The sequence below is a fragment of the Rhinoderma darwinii genome, chromosome 2, assembly GCF_050947455.1.
Source record: "Rhinoderma darwinii isolate aRhiDar2 chromosome 2, aRhiDar2.hap1, whole genome shotgun sequence".
Lineage (NCBI taxonomy): Eukaryota > Metazoa > Chordata > Amphibia > Anura > Rhinodermatidae > Rhinoderma > Rhinoderma darwinii.
The window spans coordinates 127,168,748-127,196,152 of record NC_134688.1 but is presented as its reverse complement, the minus strand read 5'-3'; the positions used below and the strand labels follow the sequence as shown (position 1 = coordinate 127,196,152).

Genomic DNA, 27,405 nt, shown 5'->3' with positions numbered 1-27,405 from the left:
TCCTGGCGTACACGCTAAACAAACATCACAATGATGTTTACATGGCCTAAGAAACCATGTAGCTGTACACCGAAGGTCACTACAACTGATAAGACCTCTCGGTTAGGAAGGCAATAGAAAACTGACTGCATTGGCTTGTCTGTTATGTTAGTGTGTGTAGCTGGAAAAGTAACCGAATAATTATTATACAAATGTTGTAACGTCTGGATTGTGTAAAAGTAAATCTGCAGACACAGTATTCCTGTTCTCCTTTTCTTCATCATAAACGGAAACGATCCTATTAAAATAGAGAAGAGACGTATTTCCTTGTGGCAGGAGGGCAGATCTCCGAAACAGTCTAACTTAGAAAATAACTGAAGTTAACTCACAAGTGAGAACATCTGTCCTGAGAATGTCGAAGAAGTTATCTGGCTATTTGGAACATGGGTCTCAACTATATGTACAGTCAAATGAAATACTGATACGGACACTCTCACAAGTGAAAGACAGTCCTTAATTAGAACTGACATTTAACACCATCTGTGTCTTCGTAATAACTGTACAATCAAAAGTATTATTCTTTAACCAAATCAAGAGTGATTGTAAAATATGTCTCAACAACAGAAAGTCTTACAATGGATAGATCATTAGTATTACATCACAGTATAAAATATGATAAAGAACCACAATGAGATTTTGTTCTACAATACAAGTTGCCAGTTGTACCAGGAATGGTATTCGTTGGCTTTGGCAATAAATTGACAGCCAGGCCTACCTCAGCTAATCTGATCAAACATTGACTTTTTGACCAAAGCTAAATATTGAGTTTTCAGTGATATGATAATATTAATAAGGTGTACACTTTAAATTGTCTTGGATAGATTTGTGGTATCCACCGATTATTACAGGATAGTTACACTGAAAACGAAATATTTAGCTTTGGTGAAGAAGTCATAGTTTGATCAGTGTTCGCTAATGTGCGTTTCGCATGGCTGTGAATCTATTACCAGAACCATTCTCATACCACTCCTGGTCCTGTGCTATTGCTACAAATGATGCCACTAGCAGGAGCCAAAAATAACAAATGAAGATTACAATCAGATAGGCTTGTGATATAGCACTCTAAGCTGACTTTTCCATTTTGAGTTGACTCAAAATTGGACTTCAGTGCATGTTGAGGATCCTAGTAGAATCGGCACTCTGATATAGGCATCCGTCACCTGACTAGCAGATCCTGAGAGCCTAGAATTTCCTGACACTCAATACGCAAAGACTAAGTCAACGAAGTACGAGTTTTATATGGCAGACACATGTACAGTACATTAAAATGACGGAGGATCTATTGCTATGAATCTAATGTGCGGGGGAGGGTAAAGAGGTGGATTCCAACATCTAATTCTTTCAAGCAACACTCCAAGAAAACTTCTGGTTGTGTAGTTTATCATTACTAAAACCTTCTTCTAAATAAGCATTGCTCGTTTTCTTAGTATGTAGGCTGTAAAAGAAAGGGCTTTATAATACAGTTGACTGAGCTAGGATGTAGGCCAAGTAGACTTGTTTAGTTCTAAAAAAAGGAGATACTACATTAGATCTGTGCTGTATCTCTTACATAAAGCGCATAGAAAAAGCGACTACACGGTTCAAAGCAGAACACCTTCTGTGTCAATGTAATATAGATGTTTCTCATGAGTTTAATAGTGATTCGTATCCTCCATTCCAACTATATCAGGAATTGTATTGACTTTATAAGAAATAAAAGATGATACAAGCCATACAATAGTATTACAGTCCATTATTGAGTGTCAGAGTGATGCAGATCCCTGGGGTAATTGTATTCCTGAAGAAAACATTTCCATCTAGGAAACAACAATTCCATCCTATCTCTGAACAGGGGTCTGCACATAATTTAGCACCAGAGAGCACCTGAAGGCGTACACGATATAATGGAGCAATACAATTCACAGGACATTCAGCAAAAAGCAAATTCTCTTGTACTTTTATGCACTCTTTCACATCATTGCAATGGCCTAAGGATAAACTACTATCATGTTATTAGGCAAGTTTATACTGCTTTTTTACTTATTCAGTATTTTTATATCTTAAAGTGGTATTACCTCAATGCCACAGAACGATACACGTCCAGAAAAAAATAACTCCTTTTAAATTCATATCCCCAACATAAGGAAGGTCATTTTTCTTTTTAAGTCGAGCCATGTTTTTGCAGAACGTGTTCAGAAGACTTGTTTCTGTTACAGGGCCCACAGAAGTGGTGACTGTCACAGGGCCTACAGATGATGGTGTGTTGCCAACAGATTAGGCGTAGGTCTGAATGAGATTTCCTATTAGCGTTGGCCAGGTTCCAGGATTAGCATAGGTCAGGGAAGACGTTCAATCAGCAGACGATCGTCACGGTAAACAGGCAAAAAGTCAGGGCAGGCGGCAGACCGGGACGATCAAGTTCAAGCAAGATAAGTAACCGGAAACCCAATAGTAATCACAGGGGTATAGGACAAGTTAGACAAAGAAACTGAACGGCAAGGAGCAATGGGGAGGCAAGGAGCAATTAAGTTAATTTGGCACACGCTGGCCCTTTTAAAAGGGAAGTGTCAGCATGTGCGCACTAGTGGCCGCCAGGGGAGCTGAAGCAGCATGGTGCTGGGGCAGACCAGCAGGACAGAGTGGTAAGAGGCGCAACGTCGGCCAGGGACAAGAGGATGCCGGTGACTTGTAAGTATATGGCAGCAACAGCCGCCATTACAGTTTCATACTATACAGGGATTACATAAAGCGAAACCTTCTTCTTCCCTTTTCCCTTCCCTTGGTTGAACTTGATGGACATGTGTCTTTTTTTCAGCCGTACTAACTATGTAACTATGAAGCAACATTTTTTTTCCAACAAAGTTGAAACAAGCAAGTCATGTGAAGTGTCAAACAAAATTACTATAAATATCAAAACGAATACGTTTTTGTGGGACAACTCCACTATATGTTTGATCATGCCCCTATCCACCTTACATCTCCAGCAATTGTCCGAGTGTAAAGGGAACATACTCTTAAAACTACATTCACACGAATGTGTCGTATTTGCATGCACAAAAAAGGACCGTATTTCCTGCATTTCATGTCTGTGTGGTATCAGTGTGCGCTCCGCGCGGCATCAGTGTGCTTTGCGTGTGGTATCTGTTTTTCACGTCCGTGATTATCCTCTGTAAGCACTTCCTTTCTTTATTTATTAATTTTATTTCTCTGCGTTTATTTAGCAACTGATGCGTGAAACATGGACATTGCACAAATGTGTTTTTCACGCACCCATAGACTTCAATTGGCAACAAGGTCCGCAAACACGGACCAATATAGGACATGCAGTGATTTTCACGCAACGGACACACGCTGAGTGAAAAATCACGCATGTCTGAATAACCCTATTTATTTGCATAGTTGCGTGTGTTGTCCAATATTTCAACGGACAGCACACGGACGAGGAACACGCTCCTTTGAATGAGCCCATATCTCACTGGAGTACTGTACAATCTGGAATTTTTTTTAAAACTGTTCTCTTGGATTTTACAAGACAAGGAACATTAACATTTTTGAAGTTGTTGAAAAGCCTAATCCCACTCAGCATTATGTAACGCGTAACTCTTTTTCCCCAAGACAACGTAAATTAGGGGCGTGGGAGAGTCATCACTCCCTCCAGTAACAACCCATAGAGAACCAAGACTAGGTGGGATGACGATTTAGAACAAACCCATAAGCCTTCAAAAGGCATCAACGGTCTTGCCAGGTCACCCAAAGGGGCAGAAATTGGACCAAACTTTGTAACTGATCATAAACATATGTGATAACTGTGCCCCGTCCTACATGTGGTACCCTAGAATCTCAAGTGTGTGAGAGCCTGGGTGAACACAAGGGTTGTCAAAGATAGGTGGGAGAAGGATCTGGAGGACCAACGATTTTTAGAGTTGCGCAGCTTTTATCCCAGAATATGAGTAGTTATGATAACTAGGATGGAAAGGTAGAAATGCTTCCTCTAGCCAGAATACTTATCTGGAAGGAGTGGGAGATAACGATTATATAAACTCCACCCATAATTTGAATTCGGTAGCATATTGTAAGCTCAGGATCCAGGTGAGCAAGAAGGCCTTATGATATAGTATGAAGTCCCTAGTTCCCCTGCCTTCCAATACCAAATACCTAGCCAAGGTTTTAAAGAATGATACTGAACTGCTATACCTATATATTTCCTGAAAGCAAACACCTGGCACATTGTGAAAATGTCACTCATCACTTTATACACCGAGGCACCATCATGCAATTTAGTGCTCTCAAAAACTAAGGCCCCATGCACACGACCGTGTTCGGTCCGTGTTATACGGTCCACATTTCCCGTACCCAACACAGGGCAGGGAGCCGGGCTCCTAGCATCATAGTTATGTACGATGCCAGGACTCACTGCCTCGCTGCGGGAAAGCTGCCCCGTACTGTTATCATGTTTTCAGCACGGGACAGTAGTTTCACGGGGAGGCAGTGACTCCTGGCATCGTACATAACTATGATGCTAGGAGCCCGGCTCCCTGCACAGTGTTCGGTCCGGGGAATGCGGCAGACATGTGCACCGTATATATCACGGACCGCACACGATCGTGTGCATGGGGCCTAAAACAGAGGTCATGCAATATTTGCCCATCATCCACAAATGTGTTGAAAATATATGCTGTAAACTGCAAACAGCTACAATACTAGTAAAATCGACATGTTTTGAGAGCGCACAACATACCGTGTATAAAAATACAACTTAAACATCTTTATACACACAGCCACTTTCACGCAACTTTGCATCAAATAGCGGTTATAAGCAAAAATCGCATGAAAATTCAACTTTGTGACTAAAATGTGTACTCAAGTAACTTCTTATGGAAAATAAACGTACTCTGCAAAGAACTGTAAGTTGATAAATACCACATGTCTACGTTCACAGATTTTGTGTAATAAAAGTAACGCCAAAACCACAGGAATGCACTAATTAATATTTTTTCATGTAAATTAAATTGGGGATGTTATAGGTATATCGTTTTTGATCCCCATATACAAACTCTAAGGCCGGATTCACACGAGTGTGTTTGGTCTGTGATATACGGTCCGTATGTCGGCGGCATTTCCCGGACCGAACACACTACAGGCAGCCGGGCACCTAGCATCATAGTTATCTGTGACGCTAGGAGTCCCTTCCTCTCCGCGGAACTACTGTCCCGTACTGTAAACATGATTACAGTACAGGACAGTTTTCCCGCAGCGAGGCAGTGACTCCTAGCATCGTACATAACTATGATGCTAGGAGCCCGGCTCCCTGCAATGAGTTCGGTCTGGGAAATGCGGCCGACATACGGACTGTATATAACACGAATCTGGCCTAAGGCTGTGTTCACAAGTCGTGGTCAAATTGCATTATTTTTTTAAAATGTGGCAAAACTCATCCATTTTGCCCCCATTGAAAGCATGAACACGGCCTTACCCTAATCACTAATTCCCCAAACTTAATGTAATGCACAAATTAATACAGATTTTTTTTTAGTGCAACTAGTTGTCCCCTTATTAAAAAAACAAAAACCTCTCTTCAATCTATCATAATCTATCACGTCGGATGAGCGAGGACACGCTGTGTGTCTGTGCACTGCCAGAAGCTGGGTGGTAACGAAGAGAAGTGGATGATGCTGATTCGTCAGCATCATACACTTCTATTCACAACGCCCAGCTAGTAAAACAAGTAAACACGCCCAGATGTACACACACAATACACGCCCAGTTGGACATAACTTTAAACACGCCCAGTTTTACATAAGAAAGGCTCATTTGCATAAATATAAAAATGGTCATAACTTGGCCAAAAATGCTCGTTTTTCAAAAAAACAAAACGTTACTGTTATCTACAGTGCAGCGCCGATCTGATGCAATAGGAGATAGGGGTTTGAAAATCTGGTGACAGAGCCTCTTTAACCAAAAACGTCTGAAAATACGGAGCTGTTTTCAGAGTAAGGCCTTATTTACACAAGCGTATTTCACGTCCGTGATAGGCGCATGAAAATTACGCACATCGCACGGACCTATGTAAATCAATGGGGCCATTCAGACATTGCGTGAAACTCACTGCATGTCCTATACTTGAGCGTTTTTTGTGCATCACACACCAATTGAAGTCAATGGGTGCGTGAAAATCACGGACATCACACGGACGCACATCCGTGTGCTGTGAGTGATTCGCGCAACATTTGCTCAAGAAATGGAGAAAAATAAAACCACCCCCTTCATTTCATTTTACAAACATCAAAAACACGTGACATAAGGATGCCATACGCGCAAAAATAACGCAGACACGCACGAAACACTGATGACACGCGTAACTGCAATGCGTGCAAAACGCTGTTTTTTACGCGCGCAAAACGCACACGTTCGCGTAAATAAGGCCTAAGGGTATGTTCACACGCAGTGTTATCAGACGTAATTCGGGCGTTTTACGCCTCGAATTACGCCTGAAAAAACGGCTCCATTACGCCTACAAACATCTGCCCTTTGCTTTCAATGGGTTTTACGGTGTTCTGTTCCCACGAAGTGCTATTTTAAGCGTCGCTGTCAAACTATCCCCGTCCCTTCCCGTAGCACCAACAATAAGGGTTTCTGTACAAGCTTGGCTGTCTCTTCTGTCAGTCACCTCTACCACCGTAAGGGGGGCCCCTTTTCCCTTGCCTTTAACTGTTCTTGAACTACTGATCCCAGTAGTTGAAGGTGCAGACATTGGTGGGGTGTGGTATCCATCATATTTCAGAGTTATACCATGGAGATAGCCTTAGATTATTTCCAGATCTTGTTGCCACATATCATGTACCATGTAGTGACTTGTTTAGATATGTTCAGATTGCATCTTATTTGGCTGCTTTTCTTACTACTACGATCTCTTTACCACGATTTATTTGCAATAATTTTTCTAACCCAAGGGGGACCTGAACTTTACTAAGTGTATATATGACTACCTAAACGGAGACGTGGAGATTGCTAAGAGGGCTCATTTTCTAGGTTGGGAGCGGGACTTCGGAAGGACGTTTACTGTTGAGCAATGGGCTGCGGCAATCAAGTGGACTATGAAGTCCTGCTTATGTATGAATCTATTGGAAGTCTACCATAAAATGTTGATGAGATGGTACTATACACCTTCCAAGCTAGCCAGAATCTTTCCCCATTCGTCAGCCTTGTGTTGGAGAGGATGTGACCAGATAGGTTCTCTTTATCATATTTTTTGGAATTGCCCTCTTATATTAACGTTGTGGGAGGATGTGTTTCAACTTCTCTCTTCAGTGCTGGGTACTCCTATCATAAAAGATTCGACTTTAGCTCTCCTATCGTTGGGAATCGATAGGAAAAGTGTCTAACCATTGTGTCTATGAACGCCTATTTTATCTAAGTCACAGATATGTTTTCTTTTCTAATGTATGGAGCCCATGGTTGCGTCGTTTTGTGGACTGTAGAAACCAATTACCTATGACAGCCTAATTTTTCTCTCCCCTCCCTTCCTCTCCTCACCTTTTTTAACTTTTGATAAGAAAGAACATTTTTTGTATTTATCACTTGAACGGTTGCACATTTTATTGGATATCATATTGCTCTGACTTTGTTCACTGTGTATGACTTATAATGTACTATATGATGTTGAAAAAAAAAAAAAAAAAAAAAAGACGGTGCGTAAAAAGACGCCCGCGAAAAAGAAATGCATGTCACTTCTTGGGCCGTTTTTGGAGCCGTTTTTCATTGACTCCATTGAAAAACAGCTCCAATAACGTCCGTAAAATACGCCGTGAAAAACGCGAGTAGTTACAAAAACGTCTGAAAATCAAGAGCGGTTTATGCCTGAAAACATCTCCGTATTTTCAGACCTATTTTGCTAAGCCGTGTGAACATCCCCTAAACAGCCTATGATTTTCAGGTATTTTTGAAGCTGAAAACGAAGCTTCTTTTGAGGCTTCTTTTCATGCGTTTTTCATAATGGTCAATGGAAAATCAGCTCCAAAAAACGCCTCAAAAAGTGACATGCTACTTCTTTTTATGGAGCGTCTTTTTACCACCGCTTTTTAAAACAGAGGCATAAAAAGATGCCCCGTATGAAATAAATGCTGTTTTTTCCCATTGATTTCAATGGGCAGATGTTTGTAGGCGTTCAGCTTCCGTTTTTTCAGGCGTAAACACCCCAAAATACGCCTGAAAACACTGCGTGTGAACATACCCTAACAGAACAGAGGTCGCCAGCTATTAGGACAGAAAGGGAACCTTTATCTGATACTCGAGACGAGACTGATCTTGCAAAAGAGATTGAAGTTTGTGAGACATTTGCCTCTTCAAACAGGAGCCATGAGAGGTAGAGACCCCTGAAGAACACACTTTAAGCCCTTTTTATTGGATTGGAGCAAAAGTAACATGTTCCCGAAGAGTCAATTAAAAGGTGGGCAACGCCTCCATTGAGTCATTGAACATGTTATCTTTTAGCCTCCAGGACCCCCTTCCATGGCTCTCCTAAATATTACAAATGGACCCCAACAGCAGAACAAAGTTCAACCAAAGCATTAAATCAATAAAACACTTAGGGGCTCTGTTCAGTAGTCCTTGGTAACTTAAGAGGTATTCTATGCAGGTATAGCCATTATGTTCCCCAGAATGGAAAGTAAAGTCCCTCTCCCCAAGGTGAAAGATGCAACACAAATCCACCAGCCCCAAAGAGTTCAACAGTCTGTGTAAATTAAGGGCTGCCATTCTGGAGATCCATGACTTACCAGTCGTGGTGTCAAGGTCAGAATCAAAGGCCAAATTGAAGTCCCCACCTACAATGAGATAAGGTCCATTAGATAAGGCGGCTAAAAGTATCAGCCCTCTGTTTCTAAACTCTACCTGTCCCTTATTAAAGAAGTAGGAGTTTATCACCACATAAATACAGTCAGCAAACTCTACTTTCCACATTGACCTGAGAATCAAGATTAGGTGATAAAAATTGTACTGTTTTCACATTTATGTACTGTATTTATTCATCAAAGCCAGAAATGCAGAGAGTTGTTTAAATTAATTAAGGCTAGGTGGTATTTAATTTAACACCACCCAGCCTCTGTAAAACATATTTGAATTATACTTTACACTTGAACTTGAAACAATTTATTTCAATTTTGTGACAGCCCTATATTATTGAAATAAACCTCTTTTAAGTGTCCGATCAAGTGGAAAGAAAGTGGAGAAAGTGGATTAGTGATTTATTAGCCCTGACATTCATTGGTGGGGGTCTCGGATCCCCCACTACTATTATTTTATGACATGTCTAAAAGAATGAAGTGATGAGCTGCAATACCATGAAAAAAATATTTGGGAAAAAAAACAACATAGCTGACATTAAAGTCTCCAAATCTGAGATTTCTCAGACTCCTGAGCTGTTACAATTGCCAATCATGTAAGGATACATTTACAACTTGCTGAATAATTAGGCAGATTTTGCCATTCAGGGTTCTTGGAATTTTGGGTCACCGTCACTGTGGGAGCTCTTATGGTGGCCACAATAAACGGCAGAACTTGACAGAAGAGGTAAACTCAACTATTCATAACGGAGCCAAGACTGCTATGGTGGATCCCAATAAATCCTGAAGGAATCCCCTGACATATAATGGGGTCTGTCAGGTTTCCAGCACTTTGGACGGTAAGAATAGCCCTGCAGACTGCACTATGATTGCCATCAAAAAGTAACAGAACCCCCGACGGGATGATGAAAACGCCAATATAGAGCCGCATATATACTGGAGATATGTTTTATTTTAGTGTGTATTACTTGAATAATAAATGTAAAATTACTTTTAATAAGTATATGATATAGGTATATAATAGTACTAAAACGCTTTACACAATACGGCAGAACTTGCTGTGCTATTTATATATAACGTTTAGCAAATGCTTTTTTTTAGTGAACTTTATTTTATCACAACTCAAGTGAAAAACATTTAAAAGTCCCCTAGGTGCATCATTGTCGCACTACAATTGTGGCGCTTTAGTCCGATATTCTGATAATTGTCTCTGCTGTATATGATTAACCTGCTTGTTCGTGTACTTTCAATGTGCATATTGTGCCACTCATACAATACAGTATTTTCTCTATAACACTGCATAGTTCATTTTACTCTGGGACAGCCAAAAAAGAATATTTTAACAGCATGTCAAAATGAAATACTAGGAGCGTCGGTAAAATGACAGTAAAATAAATGTAAATTTGGATTGCTGTCACAAGTGGCTGCCTGGCTCTGTGAAGATGTTAGGTTGCTATAGCATTTTCCAAAGCAACTTTTCCTCTTATTGCATTAAAAAATGCTTCTGTGTTCTAAAAGTCTGTTAAGAAAAAGAGATTACATCAATCCTCCTATGTAATGATCCTACATAAAACCTTATCAGTCTGAAAACATAGCAAAATGTAATCTATATAATAGCATTGGCGCTGCAGAATTACAACACTGGCTTCAGCTACCTTCCAACCTAAATGTAATGTGAATGATGAGACTTTCACTGCTATTCTTCTCAATTGCCTCATTGCAAGAGTAATTTTTGTAATATGTGAAATGAGCTCAGTGTATTATATATATATGCTGCCTTATCACACATTATCTGCACTATGACTTTGCAATGTAATTAGATGACTGCATACAGTTCATACAAAGCCATTGTGAAACTGTAATGCACTTGGTTGAGGTATTGTAAAGATATATTAATACCACAGTAACTCATAAAATAATCAAATACAAAGGCCTTGCAATGTATCAGCACTTGGTAAGATACTCAATGACACCTTTAGAATTATACCTTTATTTAAGTTGCGACTTCTGATCTGGTTATTAATAACCCCCTAAAAAGTACAAAGACATTACGAAATAAATTTCTAAGGAAAAAGAGCATGAAGTGCTCTAAAACTTCCTAGTAGAATGCTAGGTCGAGTCTGGACTTGATATAACACAGTGGACCAACACCAGCAGATGACATGGCCCCCCAAACCATCACTGACTGTGGAAACTTCACACTGGACTGCAAGCAACTTGGATTGATGCCTCTCCACTCTTCCTCCAGAGTCTGGGACCGAGATTTCCAAATGAAAAGCAAAAATTACTTTCATCTGAAAACAGGACTTTGGACACTGAGCAGCAGTGTTGGTCCACTGTGTTATAACCAGTCCAGAGTCAACGCAGCCGTCTAGCAGGAAATTTTCGAGCACTTCATGCTTCCCTCTGCTGATAAGCTTTATGGAGATGCGGATTTCATTTTCCAGCAGAACTTGGCACATGCCCACACTGCCTAACGTACCAATACCTGGTGTAATAACCACAGTATCACTGTGCTTGATTGGCCAGCATATTCGCCTGACCTAAACCCCATAGAGAATCTATGGGGTATTGTCAAGAGGAAGATGAGACCCCAGAGCCAACAATGCAGACGAGCTGAAGGCCGCTATCAGAGTAACCTGGGCTTCCATAACACCTCAGCAGTGCCACAGGCTGATCGCCCCCATGCCACGCCGCATTGATGCAGTAATTCATGCAAAAGGAGCCCCGACCAAGTATTGAGGGCATATACTGTACATACTTTTCAGTAGGCCAACATTTCAGTAACAAAAATTCATTTTTGAAATTGGGCTTATATAATATTCTAATTTTTCCGAGACAATTTTGGGTTTTCAATAACGGTTACCATAATCAACATTAAAAGAAAACAATGCTGGAAATAGATCACTCTGTGTGTAATGAATCTATATGATAAGAGTTTCACTTTTTGAATTGAATTACTGAAATAAATTAACTTTTTGATGATATTCTAATTCATTGAGAAGGACTAGTATATATTTTAATAAGCATGACTGAATGTTATTTAACCTACCAATATAATGTCTGTTGAAAATACACACCGTTTGTTTAACCCCTTCCCGACATTTGACGTATCCATACGCCAAAGTCGGGTAGGGGAAGTATGGAACGGGCTCACGGCGTGAACCCGCTCCATACGATGCCGGTGTTGGCTGGGCTTGATAGATGCCTGTCAGAATCACGATATACTGCAATACATTAGTATTGCAGTATATCGTGCAAGTGATCTAACGATCGCTGGTTGAAGTCCCCTAGGGGGACTAATAAAAAAAAGTAAATATGAGTTAAATAAAGGTTTTTTTTATGTAAAAAAAAAAATTTAAAAGTAAAAAAAAAAAAAACCTTTTCCCATTTTCCCCCAAGAGCATAGTAAAAAAATAAACAAACAAACAATTTGTATCGTTGTAATTTATATCGCTGCGTCCGTAAAAGTCTGAACTATTACAATATATAATTATTTAACCCGCACGGTGAACACCGTAAAAAAAAAATGTTAACGCCAGAATCTTTATTTTTTGGTCACCTAATTTCCCACAAAAAATTAAATAAAAAGTGATCAAAACGTTGCATGTACACCAAAATGGTATTATTAAATACTACAGCTTATCCTGCAAAAAATAAGCCCCACACCCCTTAATCGACGGAAAAATAAAAAAGTTATGGCTCCCAGAATTTGGCGACACAAAATACATTTTCTTTTTTACACTTAGGCTTTTACTTGTAAAAGTAGTAAAATATAGAAAAAACTATAGATATATTTGGTATCGCCGTAATCGTATTGACCCACAGAATAAAGGTAACATGTTGTTTTAATTGCACAGTGAATTCCGTAAGAACTGCGAGCAAAAAACCATGGAGGAAATCGCTGTTTTTTTCATTTTCTACCCCACAAATATTTTTTCCCAGTTTCCTAGTACATTATATGGCAAAATAAATGGTGCTATGAAAAAATACAACTCGTCCCGCAAAAATCAAGCCCTCATAGGACTATATCGATGGAAATATAAAGAACTTATGGCTTTTGGAAGATGGGGAGGAAAAAACAAAAATCTGAAAAAGGGGAGGGGGCGGGAAGGGGTTAATAAATAATGGTTACATTCAGGGGTTCTTGTTCTTCTAGACACAAGGAACCCATGCCCATATAAGGCCCTGCCGGAAAGGGCACTTGCTCCTCAGGGTCAGGGTGAGAGTACGGTTCATTAGTTCAGGTAGTGGGTGCTGGTGCAGTGGTCTTCATTCATACTATGTGTAACAAAAAACAAGGGGGCACTCCCTCCGTCTGGAGAAAAAAAGGTTCAAGCTTCAGGGGCGACAAGCCTTCTTTACAGTGAGAACTGTGAATCTATGGAATAGCCTACCGCAGGAGCTGGTCACAGCAGGGACAGTAGATGGCTTTAAAAAAGGGTTAGATAATTTCCTAGAACAAAAAAATATTAGCTCCTATGTGTAGAAATTTTTCCTTCCCTTTTCCCTTCCCTTGGTTGAACTTGATGGACATGTGTCTTTTTTCAGCCGTACTAACTATGTAACTATGTGTACACGTGTATGCTTTAAGCGCTTATCGTGGAGTCTTCGCTCTGCCTATGTTATATTTACTCTGGCTGATCAGATCCTTGCTGGACCTTTAACCCCTTCCCGCTTTTGGGCGTGACCGTACGTCCGGATACAAAGTGCGTTCCCGCACTCGGGCGTACAGTCACGCCCTGTAGATAAAGCGAGAACAGGAGCCGTGCGCGCTTTACCTTCAGCGGCTGTCAGCTGTCATACAGAGCGGATATCCCGCTGCAATGGCTGCGATGGCTGTTACCATTTAACCCCTTCAATGCGGCTGTCAATGGCGCATTGAAGTGGTTGACAGAGGGAGCTCCCTCTGTACCCCCCCGCGATGGATCGTGGGTGGCGATGGTTGCTATATTTTTTGGTAATCTTGTCTCAAAAAAAATGGAATAAAAAGTGATCAAAAAGTTGCAAGTAACGCAAAATGGTACCAATAGAAACTACAGTTTGTCACGCATAAAACAAGTCCTCCCGCAGCGATATCAACGAAAAAATAAAAAAAGTTATGGCTGTCAGAATATGGCGACACTAAAACATGATTTTTTTTAGAAAAGAGTATTTTTATTGTGGGAACGTAATGAAACGTAAAAAAACAATATAAATTTGGTGTCGCTGTAATCGTATCGACCCGCAGAATGAAGTTAACATGTTGTTTATACTGCACGGTGAACACTGTAAAAAAAAACAAAAAATAAAACATTCTAGAATGGCTGTTTTTTGGTTTCCTCATCTCCCAAAAATGGAATAAATAGTGTTAAAAAAATAAAAATAAAAATCACATTTACCCCTAAATGAAACCAATAAAAATTACAGCTCGTTACACAAAAAACAAGCCCTCACACAGCTCAGTCAACGGAAAAATAACACGTTATGACTCTCAAAACGCAATGATGCTAACTGACGGCCCAGACTAATTTTTTTGGTCCAGTAGAATTTCACTAAATACCCCACATCATCATTTGCTGGACCCCACAGGTGGACCCTGTAGATGCAGCAGAGATGAGGAAACTTTAGGGCCTTGTGCGGCTTATAGGGCTAGTGAAGAAGTCAAATATAAGGAAATACTGGAGCGCAGATATTTTGTATAATACCCAATAAACCCGGCCTGTGCATAAAGGAATGGTTCAAAGCGCAACACACCAATCCATGGATTATTCATTCACCCCATTATTACATCATCCTATTATGACCTGTTGCACTCCGCCCAGTTTACATATACCCTGATGTACTCCGTACAGTTTACATATACCCTGATGTACTCCGCCCAGCTTACATATACCCTGATGTACTCCGCACAGCTTACATATACCCTGATGTACTCCTCACAGCTTACATATAGCCTGATGTACCCGCACATATTACATATACCCTGATGTTCTCCGCAGTTTACATATACCCTGATGTACTCCGCCCAGCTTACATATAACCTGATGTACTCCGCCCAGCTTACATATAACCTGATGTACCTGCACATATTACATATATCCTGATGTACTCTGCGCATATTACATATACCCTGATGTACTCCGCACTGCTTGAATATGCCCCCACTTTATATGCTGAAATACCAGTAAAACACCAAGCAAAATCTGCGCTTTAAAAGCCAAATGGTGGTCCAACTGAGCCTGGCAGTGTGCCCAAACGGCAATTTATGACCACATATGGGGTATTACTGTATTCTGGAGAACCCGCTTAACAATTTATGGGATGTGTGTCTACGGTGGTACAATCTGGGCACAACACATTGGGCACTGAAATGGCATATCTGTGGAAAACAGCAATTTTCAATCTGCAACATCTATTGTTTACTCATTTTTGCCAAACTCTTGTGCTGTCAAAATGCTCACTACACTCTAGATAAATTCTTTGAGGGATCCAGTTTCCAAAATGGGGTAAATTTTCGGGGGGTACCACTGTACTGGTACTATAGCTCAATGGAACATGGGGTCAAAAAACGAATGTTGTAAAATCTCCACTCAAAATACTAAATGGCACTACTTCCCTTTAGAGCAGGGGTCTCAAGCACGCAGCCCGCAGTCATCTGCGGCCCGCGGGACACAGAGCCGCTAGTACAGGCTCTGCTCCGGGACTCTGGAATTCCCTGACATCGCTGTCCACATATGGACAGCGATGTCTGGGGCTTCCCCAGAGCTGGAGTCCCGAGCAGAGCGCTAGTATCGGCTCTGCTTCGGCACTCTGTAGAATTCCCTGACATCGCTGTCCATATATGGACAGTGTGTCAGGGTCTACCGCAGAGCGGAGACCCGAGCAGAGCGCTAGTACAGGCTCTGCTCTTGGACTCTGGGGAATCCCCTGACATCGCTGTCCTCATCTTGACAGCGATGTCTGGGGCTTCCCCAGAGCCTTAGTCCCGTGCAGAGCGCTAGTATAGGCTCTGCTCCGGGACTCTGAGGAATCCCCTGACATCGCTGTCCTCATCTTGACAGCGATGTCTGGGGCTTCCCCAGAGCCTGAGTCCCATGCAGAGCGCTAGTATAGGCTTTGCTCCGGGACTCTGGGGAATCCCCTGACATCGCTGTCCTCATCTTGACAGCGATGTCTGGGGCTTCCCCAGAGCCGGAGTCCCGTGCAGAGCGCTAGTATAGGCTCTGCTCCGGGACTCTGGGGAATCCCCTGCAATCGCTGTCCATACAGCGACAGTGATGTCAGGGTTTTCCCCAGACCAGGAGTTCCAGTGATGTCAGGAGCACAGCTGGAGTCCCAAGAAGAACAAACTAGCGCTCTGCCCGGGACTCCAGCTCTGGGGTTGCCCCTGATATCACATTCCCTGACGTCACAGTGTATGGACAGTGGCGTCAGGGGCTCCAACAGCAGAGGAATCCCCAGCCAAAGCGTCGGCAACGCTCTGGCTGGGGATTCCACTCCTAGAGGGAGCGCCAATGTAGCTATTTACTTGGGGTGTGTGTGGCAGCATCTGCGAAGGGCACAGGGGCAGCATATCTACAGAGGGCACTGTGGCAGCATATCTACAGAGGGCACTGTGGCAGCATAGCTACAGAGGGCACTGTGGCAGCATAGCTACAGAGGGCACTGTGGCAGCATAGCTACAGAGGGCACTGTGGCAGCATATCTACAGAGGGCACTGTGGCAGCATCTACAAGTGGGTGTATGGCAGTATCTAGGGGTGTGTTTAAACCTAGCGGTATTATTATAGTAATGTAGTATTAGTATTATAGTAATATAGTGTTATAGTAGTTCAAATAACTAATTGATTAACAATAATTTTGTATTGTATCAAATTTAAAAATAATGCGGCCCGTCAACTTCACATTTTTTCTATATGTGGCCCACTTACCCGGCCGAGTTTGAGACCCCTGCTTTAGAGCCTTGCTGTGTGTTCAAATGGCAGTTTATCAGCACGTGTGGGGTATTTCCCTACTCTGAACAAGTTGATTTACAAATGTTACGGTGCTTTTTCTCCTTTATTTGTTGATAAAAATTTTTTTTTTAACTAATGCTACGTCTTATTGGAAAATAATGTAATTTTTCTTTTTCACTGCCCATTTCTAATAAAATCTATGAGACACCTGTGGGGTCAAAATGCTCACTACCCCCCTAGATGAATTCCTCAATGGGTGTAGTTTACCAAATGGAGTCACTTTTGGAGAGTTTCCACTGTACTGGTACATAAGGGGCTTTGCAAAAGCGACAAAACTAATCCAGCAAAATCTGCTCTCCAAAAGCCAAATCCTTCCCTTCTGAGCCCTGATGTGTATTCATACAGTACTTTATTACCACATATGAGGTATTTCCGTACTCTGGAGAAGTTGCTTTACAAATGTTACAGTGCTTTTTCTCCTTTATTTGATGAGAAAATGAAACATTTTGACCTAAAGCTACGTCTTAGTGGAAATTTTTTTTAATTTTTCATGTTTACTGCCCAATTCTAATGAAATGCTCACTACACCCCTAGTGGAATTCCTCTAGGGGTGTAGTTTCCCAAATGGAGTCACTTTTGGGGGGTTTCCATTGTACTGCTACCTTAGGAGCTTTACAAATGTGACATGGTGCCGAGAAATTAATCCAGCAAAATCTGTACTCCAAAAGCTAAATGGTGTGCCTTCCCTTCTGAGCCCTGATGTGTATTTATACAGTGGTTTATTACCACATATGGGGTATTTCCGTACTCTGGAGAAGTTGTTTAACAAATGTTGGGGTGCTTTTCCTCATTTATTTGTTGAAAAAATTAAAAATTCTGAGGTAAAACTACATCTTATTGAAAAATAATGTCATTTTTCATTTTCACTGTCCAATTCTAATAAAATCTATGAAATACCTGTGTGGTCAAAATGATCACTACACCCCTAGATGTATTCCTCTAGGGGTGTAGTTTCCCAAATGGAGTCACTTTTGGGGGTTTTCCTTTGATTTTGCACGACAAGACCTCTTCTAACCTGACATGGTGCCTGAAATATAATTTAAGAAAAGGAAGGCCGAAAAATCCACTAGGTGCTCCTTTGCTTCTGAGGCCGGTGTTTCAGGCCCATAGCACACTAGGGCCACATGAGGGATATTTCTAAAAACTGCAGAGTCAGGGCAATAAATATTCAGTTGTGTTTCTCTTGTAAAAACCTTCAGCATTACAGGAAAAATGGAATTTCTAAAAAAAAAAATGAAATTTGCAAATTTCCCTTCCACTTTGCTTTAATTCCTGTGAAACGCATAAAGGGTTAAGAAACTTCCTAAATGCTGTTTTGAATACTTTAAGGGGTTCAGTTTTTAAAATGGGGTGATTTGTGGGGGTTCCGAATATATAAGTCCCTCAAAGCTACTTCAGATCTGAACTGTTCCCTAAAAAAACAGCCTTTTGACATTTTCCTGAAAATATGAGAAATTGCTGCTAAACTTATAAGCCTTGTGACGTTCTAGAAAAATAAAAGGATGTTCAAAAAATGATGCAAACATAAAGTAGACATATGGGAAATGTTAACTAGTCACTATTTTGTGTGGTATAACTATCTGTCTTACAAGCAGATACATTTGAATTTAGAAAAATGCTAATTTTTGCAAATTTTCTCTAAATTTTGGCGTTTTTCACAAAAAAAATTAAATTTATCGCTCACATTTTTTCACTAACAAAGTACAATATGTCACGAGAAAACAATCTCAGAATCGCTTGGATAGGTAAAAGCATTCCGGAGTTATTACCACATAAAGTGACACATGTCAGATTTAAAAAAATGAGGCATTGTCATTAGGTCCAAAAGGGGCTGCGTCCTTAAGGGGTTAGGCTGGGTTCGCACGACCCATTTTCAGACGTAAACGAGGCGTATTATGCCTCGTTTTACGTCTGAAAATAGGGCTACAATACGTCGGCAAACATCTGCCCATTCATTTGAATGGGTTTGCCGACGTATTGTGCAGACGACCTGTAATTTACGAGTCGTCGTTTGACAGCTGTCAAACGACGACACGTAAATTGACTGCCTCGGCAAAGAAGTGCAGGGCACTTCTTTGCAACGTAATTTGAGCTGTTCTTCATTGAACTCAATGAAGAGCAGCTCAAGATATACGAGCGTCACAGACGCCTCGTATATTACGAGGAGGAGCATTTACGGCTGAAACGAGGCAGCTGTTTTCTTCTGAAAACAGGCTGTCATTTCAGCCGTAAAAGCCAGCTAGCGTGTGAACATACCCTAAAGGTAATGAAATGGGTATTTTTAGGGTGTGTTCACATCAGCATTCGGTTTCCGTTGATGGGTTCTGTCAGACCTTTCCGTTGAAGGAACCCACCAACGGAAACGCAAACGGGAAACCATAGCTTCTGTTTGCATTACTACTGATTTCATTGGTAATGCTTCCATTAATAATGGTTTCTGCTTGCCTCCGTTCCATAAGGTTTCTGTTTTTTTTTTTTACGGAAACAATAGCGTAGTCGACCGCGACATATCAGAAGTTTTGATCGGTTGGGGCCGGGTGCTAAGACACCCCCCCGTCGCTGAAACGAAGGTGCTCGAGCACTCAGCTGAGCATCCTACACCTTCGGCTGTGATTGGTGCTCCTTGTCAGGCTGAAGACAGCTCACTCGTCTTTAGCCGGACAAGCAGCACCGATCACAGACGAAGGTGCAGAGTGTTCAGCTGAGCATTTCTGCACCTTCATTTCAGCGAAAGTGGGGGTCTCAGCACCCGGACCCAGACCCCCCCCCCCGAAAAGTTTTTTGAAAGGGAAGTTACTGCATAAGTATTTTTTTCCATCTTGCGAACTCTGTTTATTCCTACTGACTTTGAAAAAAGGAAGTTTCCATGTACGGCACTGTTTGGTCCTTCCTCTTCAATGACATTACCACAGAACCACAATTCCCTGGTCTCTCCCTGTATATGTACAAGTAGTACATGTCTTGCTGTACCCAATAGCAAGCAGAGGGGATTCACACTGACTGACCGGACACACGAGGCGGTAGATCCTAGAAAACATACTGATCTAATCAGACAAGTATCCAGGCAGATAGACCGGTAGAAAAGACTAGAGCTCCATGAGATCAGGTGTGACACCCAATAACAATACTGGAGGGAAAAAGCACTGAAATTTGGAGACAAAGACTTTCTACACATGTGGATTTTGGAGCAATGCAAATTTTTTATTTTGGCTGGAGGTTTAATGTAATGATTGTAAAAAGTCATTTCAGCCCTGGGTGTAAACCTCCGTACATACATTAATAAAGTAGGTCTACCTGATTTCCAATTGTAATTCTTCTCACCTGAATCTTCCACTCTTGGTCTTTTGTTAGGGACATCACTGCTGTCATCATCTGACATTTCCATTTCCTCTTCTCGTCGGATCCCCATTAGCTGCTCACTATGAGCATTTCGCAGATCCTACAACAAATGATAAGATACAGGCACAAATAATAAAGGCACACATACACAAAAAGTCACACAAGTCATGTATTTATCATTGAATCGTTATTATAGAAGCATTCTGATGTTTTACATCATGTTGTTTGTTTTAAATACTTCTCTCTTAACTTGAGCATTGAAGAGTACTACCCTCACTGATGGACTGAATAGAGGCATGTTAGCAACACAGTAAATCTCATTTTAATACAGATGCTTTACTAAAATACACTCTCCCAAACGGTTAGTAGTTGTTCATACAATGAAATTGATGGCGTTTAGTGCTGTGTTCGCAGAAACGTTCCAACGGCCATTTGTATATTACATGTTTTTATCCTTACTGTAGGACGGACTGGCAACGACTTCACCAAGGATTTATTGTTTCTAGAAATGAATTCTTTTTTTCTAATCCTAGAATACCCCTTTAAATCCACTTTTTCAGACTGCCCTATATATAAAATTAAAATGTGATGTCATGATTTACCAATATGACATCACATCAACAGTGTTTAACACTTTTCTGTGGAAATATTGCAAATCGGTATGCAAATAAGTATCTAAACATATATTTACAACCAAGATGAAAATTCGGACCACATGCAGTTGTCTAGGCAGTTCTCCTGTTACAGTGATATACTTTTAATGAATTGCCTCAGCCTTTCGGGAGAAGTATCCCGGCTTTATAAGGATGCAATAAGACACGAATGCGGACTGTGAGGAATGCTGTCCATAAAGTAAAGCAACAGGGCAGAGATAATGTAGTGGCTTCAGTTTAGAAGGTGCAAAGAAACAGAAAGCTGATACCATCTCATTTTCCCCTAATAATGCTGCCAGGTTTAATGTAGGAATGCAGCATGCAGCTTTTCACCTTGTCGACATCTAATTTTTCTACTGACTCAGGGCTCGTTCCCCGGAGAGACTTGCAGTTTGGCATCTTTTAAGTCACGTGTGCAGAATACACAATACACTCCCCATATAGCTTTCATTATGTGACAAATGTCACAGCAATTCCCATGAAAAATGCAGAACGTTCTCCCACAGGACTTATTTCTGTTATTCAGTGAACACTGAAAGAGAAGGCTCTAATGAATGTTCAAAGGCCTATTAAATGGCATCTTGAGGCATAGTGGCCTCCAGCCCTAGAATATCTAATATAAATGTAGCAAATAGAATTTTCCTGAAATATCAGCCTCTCTTATTTCCTGAATTCCCTTCAAAAGAAGATTGAGGTTTAATAATTAATAACATAAAGGAAGGTTGTATGCAAAGCTGGAATCTACGCATAAGTATACCTTGGCGATTTTGTGTGTCATGTTTCAATCTACATTTGATTCTTTGTCAGTATTGGCATGGATTTGGGCAATTTATAATCCTTTTCTTTTGGATTACTTTTTTTGTGTTGATGTCCTTACTCATTCTTTCTATATTTGATAATTCATGACTTTGTAAGATCTCCTCAATGTGATACTATGTAAAACTGGACTTCTTTTACCAAAAAAAAAAACCACAAAATATTATCTTTAAAGTGTAAAGCACTAATCTGGATTAAACTTTGAATAAATAAAGCTGTTAAGTCATGTAAAAAATATTTTCGCATCATTTTCACTCTCTAAGGGAAGCCAGCCATGTGTACAATTAAAGGGGCTCTCCAGAACTTTTAGATTGATGCATCAATATAAGATCAGTGGGGGACCCCCAGCAATCAGCTGACTGTTTACCATGCAGAGCGCCGTACACATCCATAGCGGCTGTGCCTGGGATTGCAGATCAGTACCATTCACTTGAACGGAACCGGTAGTGTACGCCTCTGTGGTTGTAAAAAGTGAATAGGCCGTGGCAACGAACGCTGCGGCCCCATTATTCAGCTAATCGTGGGGGTGTCAGGAGTCGGACCCCCACAAATCTGATATTGAGCCTAAGGATAGGCCATCAATATAAAAGTCCCAGAGAGCCTCTTATGTTTTCATTCTGGTTACCATGGCTATGTCCACAAACTGCAGAAACTCAAAGGCCAATTGAAAAACTTTAGAGGTCACTAATCAACTAACAGGCTTACCGTTTATCTTGGTCAGGTAAATTACTCTAAAAGGGGTAGTTCAGTATGGGCAAGTGACAGCAGATCGCTACGATATACCGTCACTTGATGATGGGTGGGGGACCAACAAAAGGGTAACCCACCAATCACAAGAATCGCCATTTTCTATACACAGCGCTGCTTCTGTGAAGGCATGGTGCAGAGTACTGCATCTCAGCCTCATTCCACAGAGCGCAGTGGCCCCTCATCCTAGCAATTGGTGAGGGTCAGACTCCAGCAATCAGCTAGTGACAACATATCTTCGCAGTATGCAGTAACTTGCCATGGCTGGAATACCCCTTTAAGTAAATATTGAGTCTTCATTTAGATTAAATTTACAAGTGGAGTCAAATGCAATGTGCGGGATAAAAAAACCCAATAGTTTCTAATTAATAATATGACAGTTGTTTATGAAAGCACATTGAGTGAGTCAAGTAAAGCTGTTGTTACTTGTCCTACAAAGCATCTTCAACTACTGTATAACTGGTATATCTTTTAGACAGACATAATCAAGTGTTTTCAATTAACAAAAAAAAAAAAAGATCAGAGACTAGGATGAAAAAAACATGGAACAAAATCAAGACATTGTACTTACTTGTTTAAATTCGGGTTCAAAGTAAAAGCAGTCGCTGAACAAGAAATGGTAATTGGGTGACCATAAAAAGTAAAGCGTATAACGAAATATACCCAAATTTATTAATGTAAAGGCTAATTAAACCACATGCATTCACAGACATATGCAGATGAATCACTATAGAGAAAAAGTATACATAATAACCATAACAAACATGCACAAAAAGTTGCAGGTTCACCAATGTGGTGTAAAGTGAGGTACAATAAAAGAATAATAATCAAGTTCTTATTAGGAGTTGGAGGAAAACGTCTAATAACAAATTATTGGATGCTTTTGGAGACCATTCATGAAAAGAAAAAATCACAATACAGGTCAGGCCTAAAAATAATATTGTGATGCCTCGGAGCAGAATTACACTATCTTGGTTGTTCAATATAGTATTCTAGCTTTATTCTAAGTTAAAAAAAAAGACAAAAATTACCGATTTGGTTAAAAATAAATAGAAAACAGGTGAGATTGCACCTTTATGAATCTGCATATGTTTGTATTGTTATCATACAGCGCTTTGTCAAAACCCTATTCAGTATTGCATAAGCATTCAGTCTCGGACACACTGTGAAAAGCTTTATGATGGACTCACAAACCTGCTTGGTCCCAAGAAGTTAGAGTTACGGTGTCTTCACGTCATCATCCAACAGAGAAAAAACATCTCATGTCATGATAGTGTGCAAAGCATTAGATGCCTTAAACCCACCTTTATTTCCTACTGAACCAAACACCCTCCATTCACCTAAAAAATGAACACTTTGTGAATGATGAAAGCGATGGATATAAAAGGAACAAAGATACCCACCTCACAGTGCTTCCGCCAAATGTCAATATTCTTGCGCTGGGCTTTCGAGAAATGGTCCCATGCTTTTTGTCTGGAGGAAGCGTTGAAAACGGCCACAATCTGCTCAACTTCAGTGAACAAGGAAGTCAAACAAGACAAGCAATTTATGTTGTGGTCATTCCAGAGAAAGCAAAATAAAGACACATGCGGGCCCTATGGATCAATCACTTAAGACTTTATCCATAGTCACCCAGTAATGTGTCTTTTGTACTTACATGATCTTATTGTCGAAACTGTGTCCCTCAAGCGTCCAATACTTTCATTTACATACACTTAAGCACTTCACATTAAATTCTTCTAAACAGTGATTAGTTAGAGAAGGATCTCATTATTTAATAAGAGTCAAGTGTAGTGACATTCATTTAATCAGTACTTTCCATACTATAACACGGACAGTAGAACAATTGTTTCTTTAATGCTCTGCAGACATTCATCACTAATTTGTGCCTCAGATGTACCAATTTTTAATGTCCAATGTAATCTTAAATCTATTACTCCACTCTCAGCCTGAACCCATGTCTTCTTATGTTTTACAAGATTTAAAAAAAAACCCTCGACGTGTGCATATGACTTCTAATGTAGTTTAATGTTAGGATTTGTCTCTCAAAACCAACAGTGCCTAATAAAACATTTACAAGACGGAAAAAGGCTGAATGGTGCCATAAAAAATAAACCCCAGCATAGAATATATGTTTTCCAGTCTAGCTTAGGTAACAGGTGACTACGAAGGTGCTGTGAAACCCAAGTCTCAGATGGTCATGTCAGTTTATGGTTTACCAGGAATGGTGGCACAAGGGAACTAGGAGTGAATTTACCTGGCAACCTCTGCACCAAATTTGTATATTATCGGTTTATTGCGCTGGGTGCTTTGTTTTCACTGTTATTTTTTTTTATATCATATTAGGTTTATTTATACGTGCCTTAGACAATGTAGAAACACCCATTGAAGAGTTGACTATGGGGTAGGGATAAGAGACAGGAGTGTTCCTCTGTGTATCACAGCATTGGATTGGTGAAACTAGATGTGATGTGCTCTGGGCAGAACACCATGGAAGCAAGCAACACTTTGAGAAGTTGCAGATTCCAAAGGAGAATACCATCGATCCAGGTTGATTTGGTCAAGTGCATAAGGTAAAATATGAAATTAAGATCAAAGGGGAGTCTGCCCATTGGTTGTATCCTTTCCAAGTTGGCAAATAGGCATAATATACCCACCCACCTCTATGGCCCCAGGAGATAATTTGTCTGTTTGATCTTATGAAGAAAAGGATTTATAGAAATATGTGGCAGAATAAATAGATTATTTTTATTAATGCGACATTGCCATCATTGCTCTATTAAACCATCAGATCATAGGTTATGCGCTCACACTTTCGAGCCATTTTTATTGTTAGTGTACTACACATTTCAGTTAAAAGTAGGGGGTGTTTATACTGACCAATGATCATGATCGCTGATTTACAAGCAATTGTGACGATAATTGGTCATTGTGTGAAAACTAAAAATATCCTTATTGATCGTGCTGCCATAAAAATGATCTCTACTGGTGGCAGTATTGATAAATGTAAATGCCACTTGTAAAATTTGAGAGGCTCGTACTGATGGTAACGTACATCAGGTTCTCAGCCATGATGTTAAATCGACAATCGTTCGTCGGGGATTTGAAAAAAACGAGGTGTGTAAATGGGAGTTTAAGTTGACATTATACATATTCTCCAATACCCCAGATGTGCCCTTTCTTCCTTTCTGTGCCTGTGATATGGGAATCAGATTGTAAATTCCACTGGGGGAGGAACTGATATGAGAAAATATATCCTTTGTCAGAGGCTAAGAAAATTGTAGGAGCTATACAAATAATAGCTAATTCAGAACAGCAAATTGCATAAAATCCTGTGTGTTCAGACTTTAATAAAAAAAAAGTCTGAACAAACAAAATAGAACTCTTATGCCAAGCTCTTTGATTTTAAGCAATCTTTCTTAGTAATTTGGGGCTAAAAATCAAGAAACATACATTTCTTCCGGGCTTGCGCTGCTGAACGATGGACCTACATGATAGCAGACATGTATGTTAATCCCCTCCAGGGCCGTAGGAAAAGAACAGCTGCATGAAGCAGACGGCAAGTCTTTGGTACACAGAACAGATTTCTCGTTAGCACAGGAACACGTACAACCATTTGTCTGAATGTGAATGGTATTTAAACTTTCCAATATGTTTTAATGTTTAAGTGCTTAACTGAATAGACAATTAGCAATTTCCTCACTGGTAAAGATCTAATGAATCTCGATTTAACATTTCTGAAGGACTATGTGCAAGCTATGCAGATGTTTCACCTGCCTTATTTCCATTTGCTGCACCCTACAGACAGACTGTGCTAGGTGTGGACTAAACTTCTAGGTATACGCAATGTGGTTATCATGTATTCAAGGGAGGCTCTTGTCTGGGAAATTGCAAGCAGTAAACCATCAACTAATCGGCACAAACTGATCATTTGCCTCCCAGAGAGGACATGTTTAGGAGACTGCTTAACAGCATTATCAAAGACAGATATTAAATCGCAATAAATCATTTAGCAGTGTTTGACCCTTGAAACATGATGTATTTCCGTAATTAATTTCTATGTCATATGCAGTTCAAGTCATCAGCTTCTATTTGAGTGATACTTACAAATATTCTTTGAAACAGAAACCGTTTACAGGAAAAGTCTGAATTTACATATTTCATTTAAGGACTAATATATCTAAAAGCAATTTGTTGCTTATAAAAAGACCAACTGATAACCTAAGCTTATATACTTGTGAACGTGATATACTTGTAAATGTTGCCAGTACTGCCAGAATACAAGATAATGGACACCATATATGTGGAAAAATACATAAATTCATGACACTGATCTCTGTTATTGTATATAAAAAAGGCCCATAGGCTTTGAGATCTATCATGATGTACAATGTTTCTGATAATTTAATCCATTTGTACATATCGAGTATATTACATATTTCAAGTCATACCAATATCTGTCGAGTATGGGTTAGGGCCGGTTCATATCTGCATTCAGGTTTCTGTTGTTCTGCTCCGTAAGAGGAGAAGAACAAAAATATCAGAAGCGCCGGTTCCGTGGAAACAACCGGTGCCCAACGGTACCCATTAACTTTAATGAGTTCCACCGGGGTGTCCATGGTTTTAACTGCGCTATTGTTTTTCTGTATCTATGGACGGATCTGCGACGGAGGCCCCTAATAGAGCTTTCAATGCAGATGTGTAGATACTCAAACCATGATGGACTGGCAGAAGAGGGGCATCATTCATGTCAATTGCTTACCTAGACTATGAACCCTCTTGGGAAATTTAAGTTTCTAAAATAAACCAAATAATAAATTCAAATTATTAAGCATCATTCTGTATTACATAAAATATTTTTGGGATGAAGAGGGCAGATAAAAAAAGCACAAAATGGAGAGATGATTTTACTATAGGAGGAAAGTGTTAGTGTCAGGGGCGCAGCTTAGTGAGGGGCTGGTGGGTCGGGTGCTGAGCAATGGCACCAATAAGCCAC

At 40.3% G+C, this 27,405-nt stretch overlaps 1 protein-coding gene across 8 annotated transcripts in view; it reads right to left on the bottom strand.

Moving 5' to 3' along the window:
• Positions 1-27,405, bottom strand: part of ENOX1 (ecto-NOX disulfide-thiol exchanger 1) — a 686,747-nt gene that overhangs the window by 94,978 nt on the left and 564,364 nt on the right. For 7 of the 8 annotated variants that reach the window (XM_075852272.1, XM_075852273.1, XM_075852271.1 and 4 more), the window contains 3 exons: positions 23,813-23,919; positions 20,176-20,293; positions 8,793-8,840 (listed from right to left, as the gene is read on the bottom strand). In XM_075852272.1, coding sequence (XP_075708387.1) covers positions 8,793-8,840; positions 20,176-20,293; positions 23,813-23,919 — 273 coding nt within the window. The remainder of the gene's footprint in view (positions 1-8,792; positions 8,841-20,175; positions 20,294-23,812; positions 23,920-27,405) is intronic. The other variant, XM_075852278.1, reaches the window with a different exon arrangement.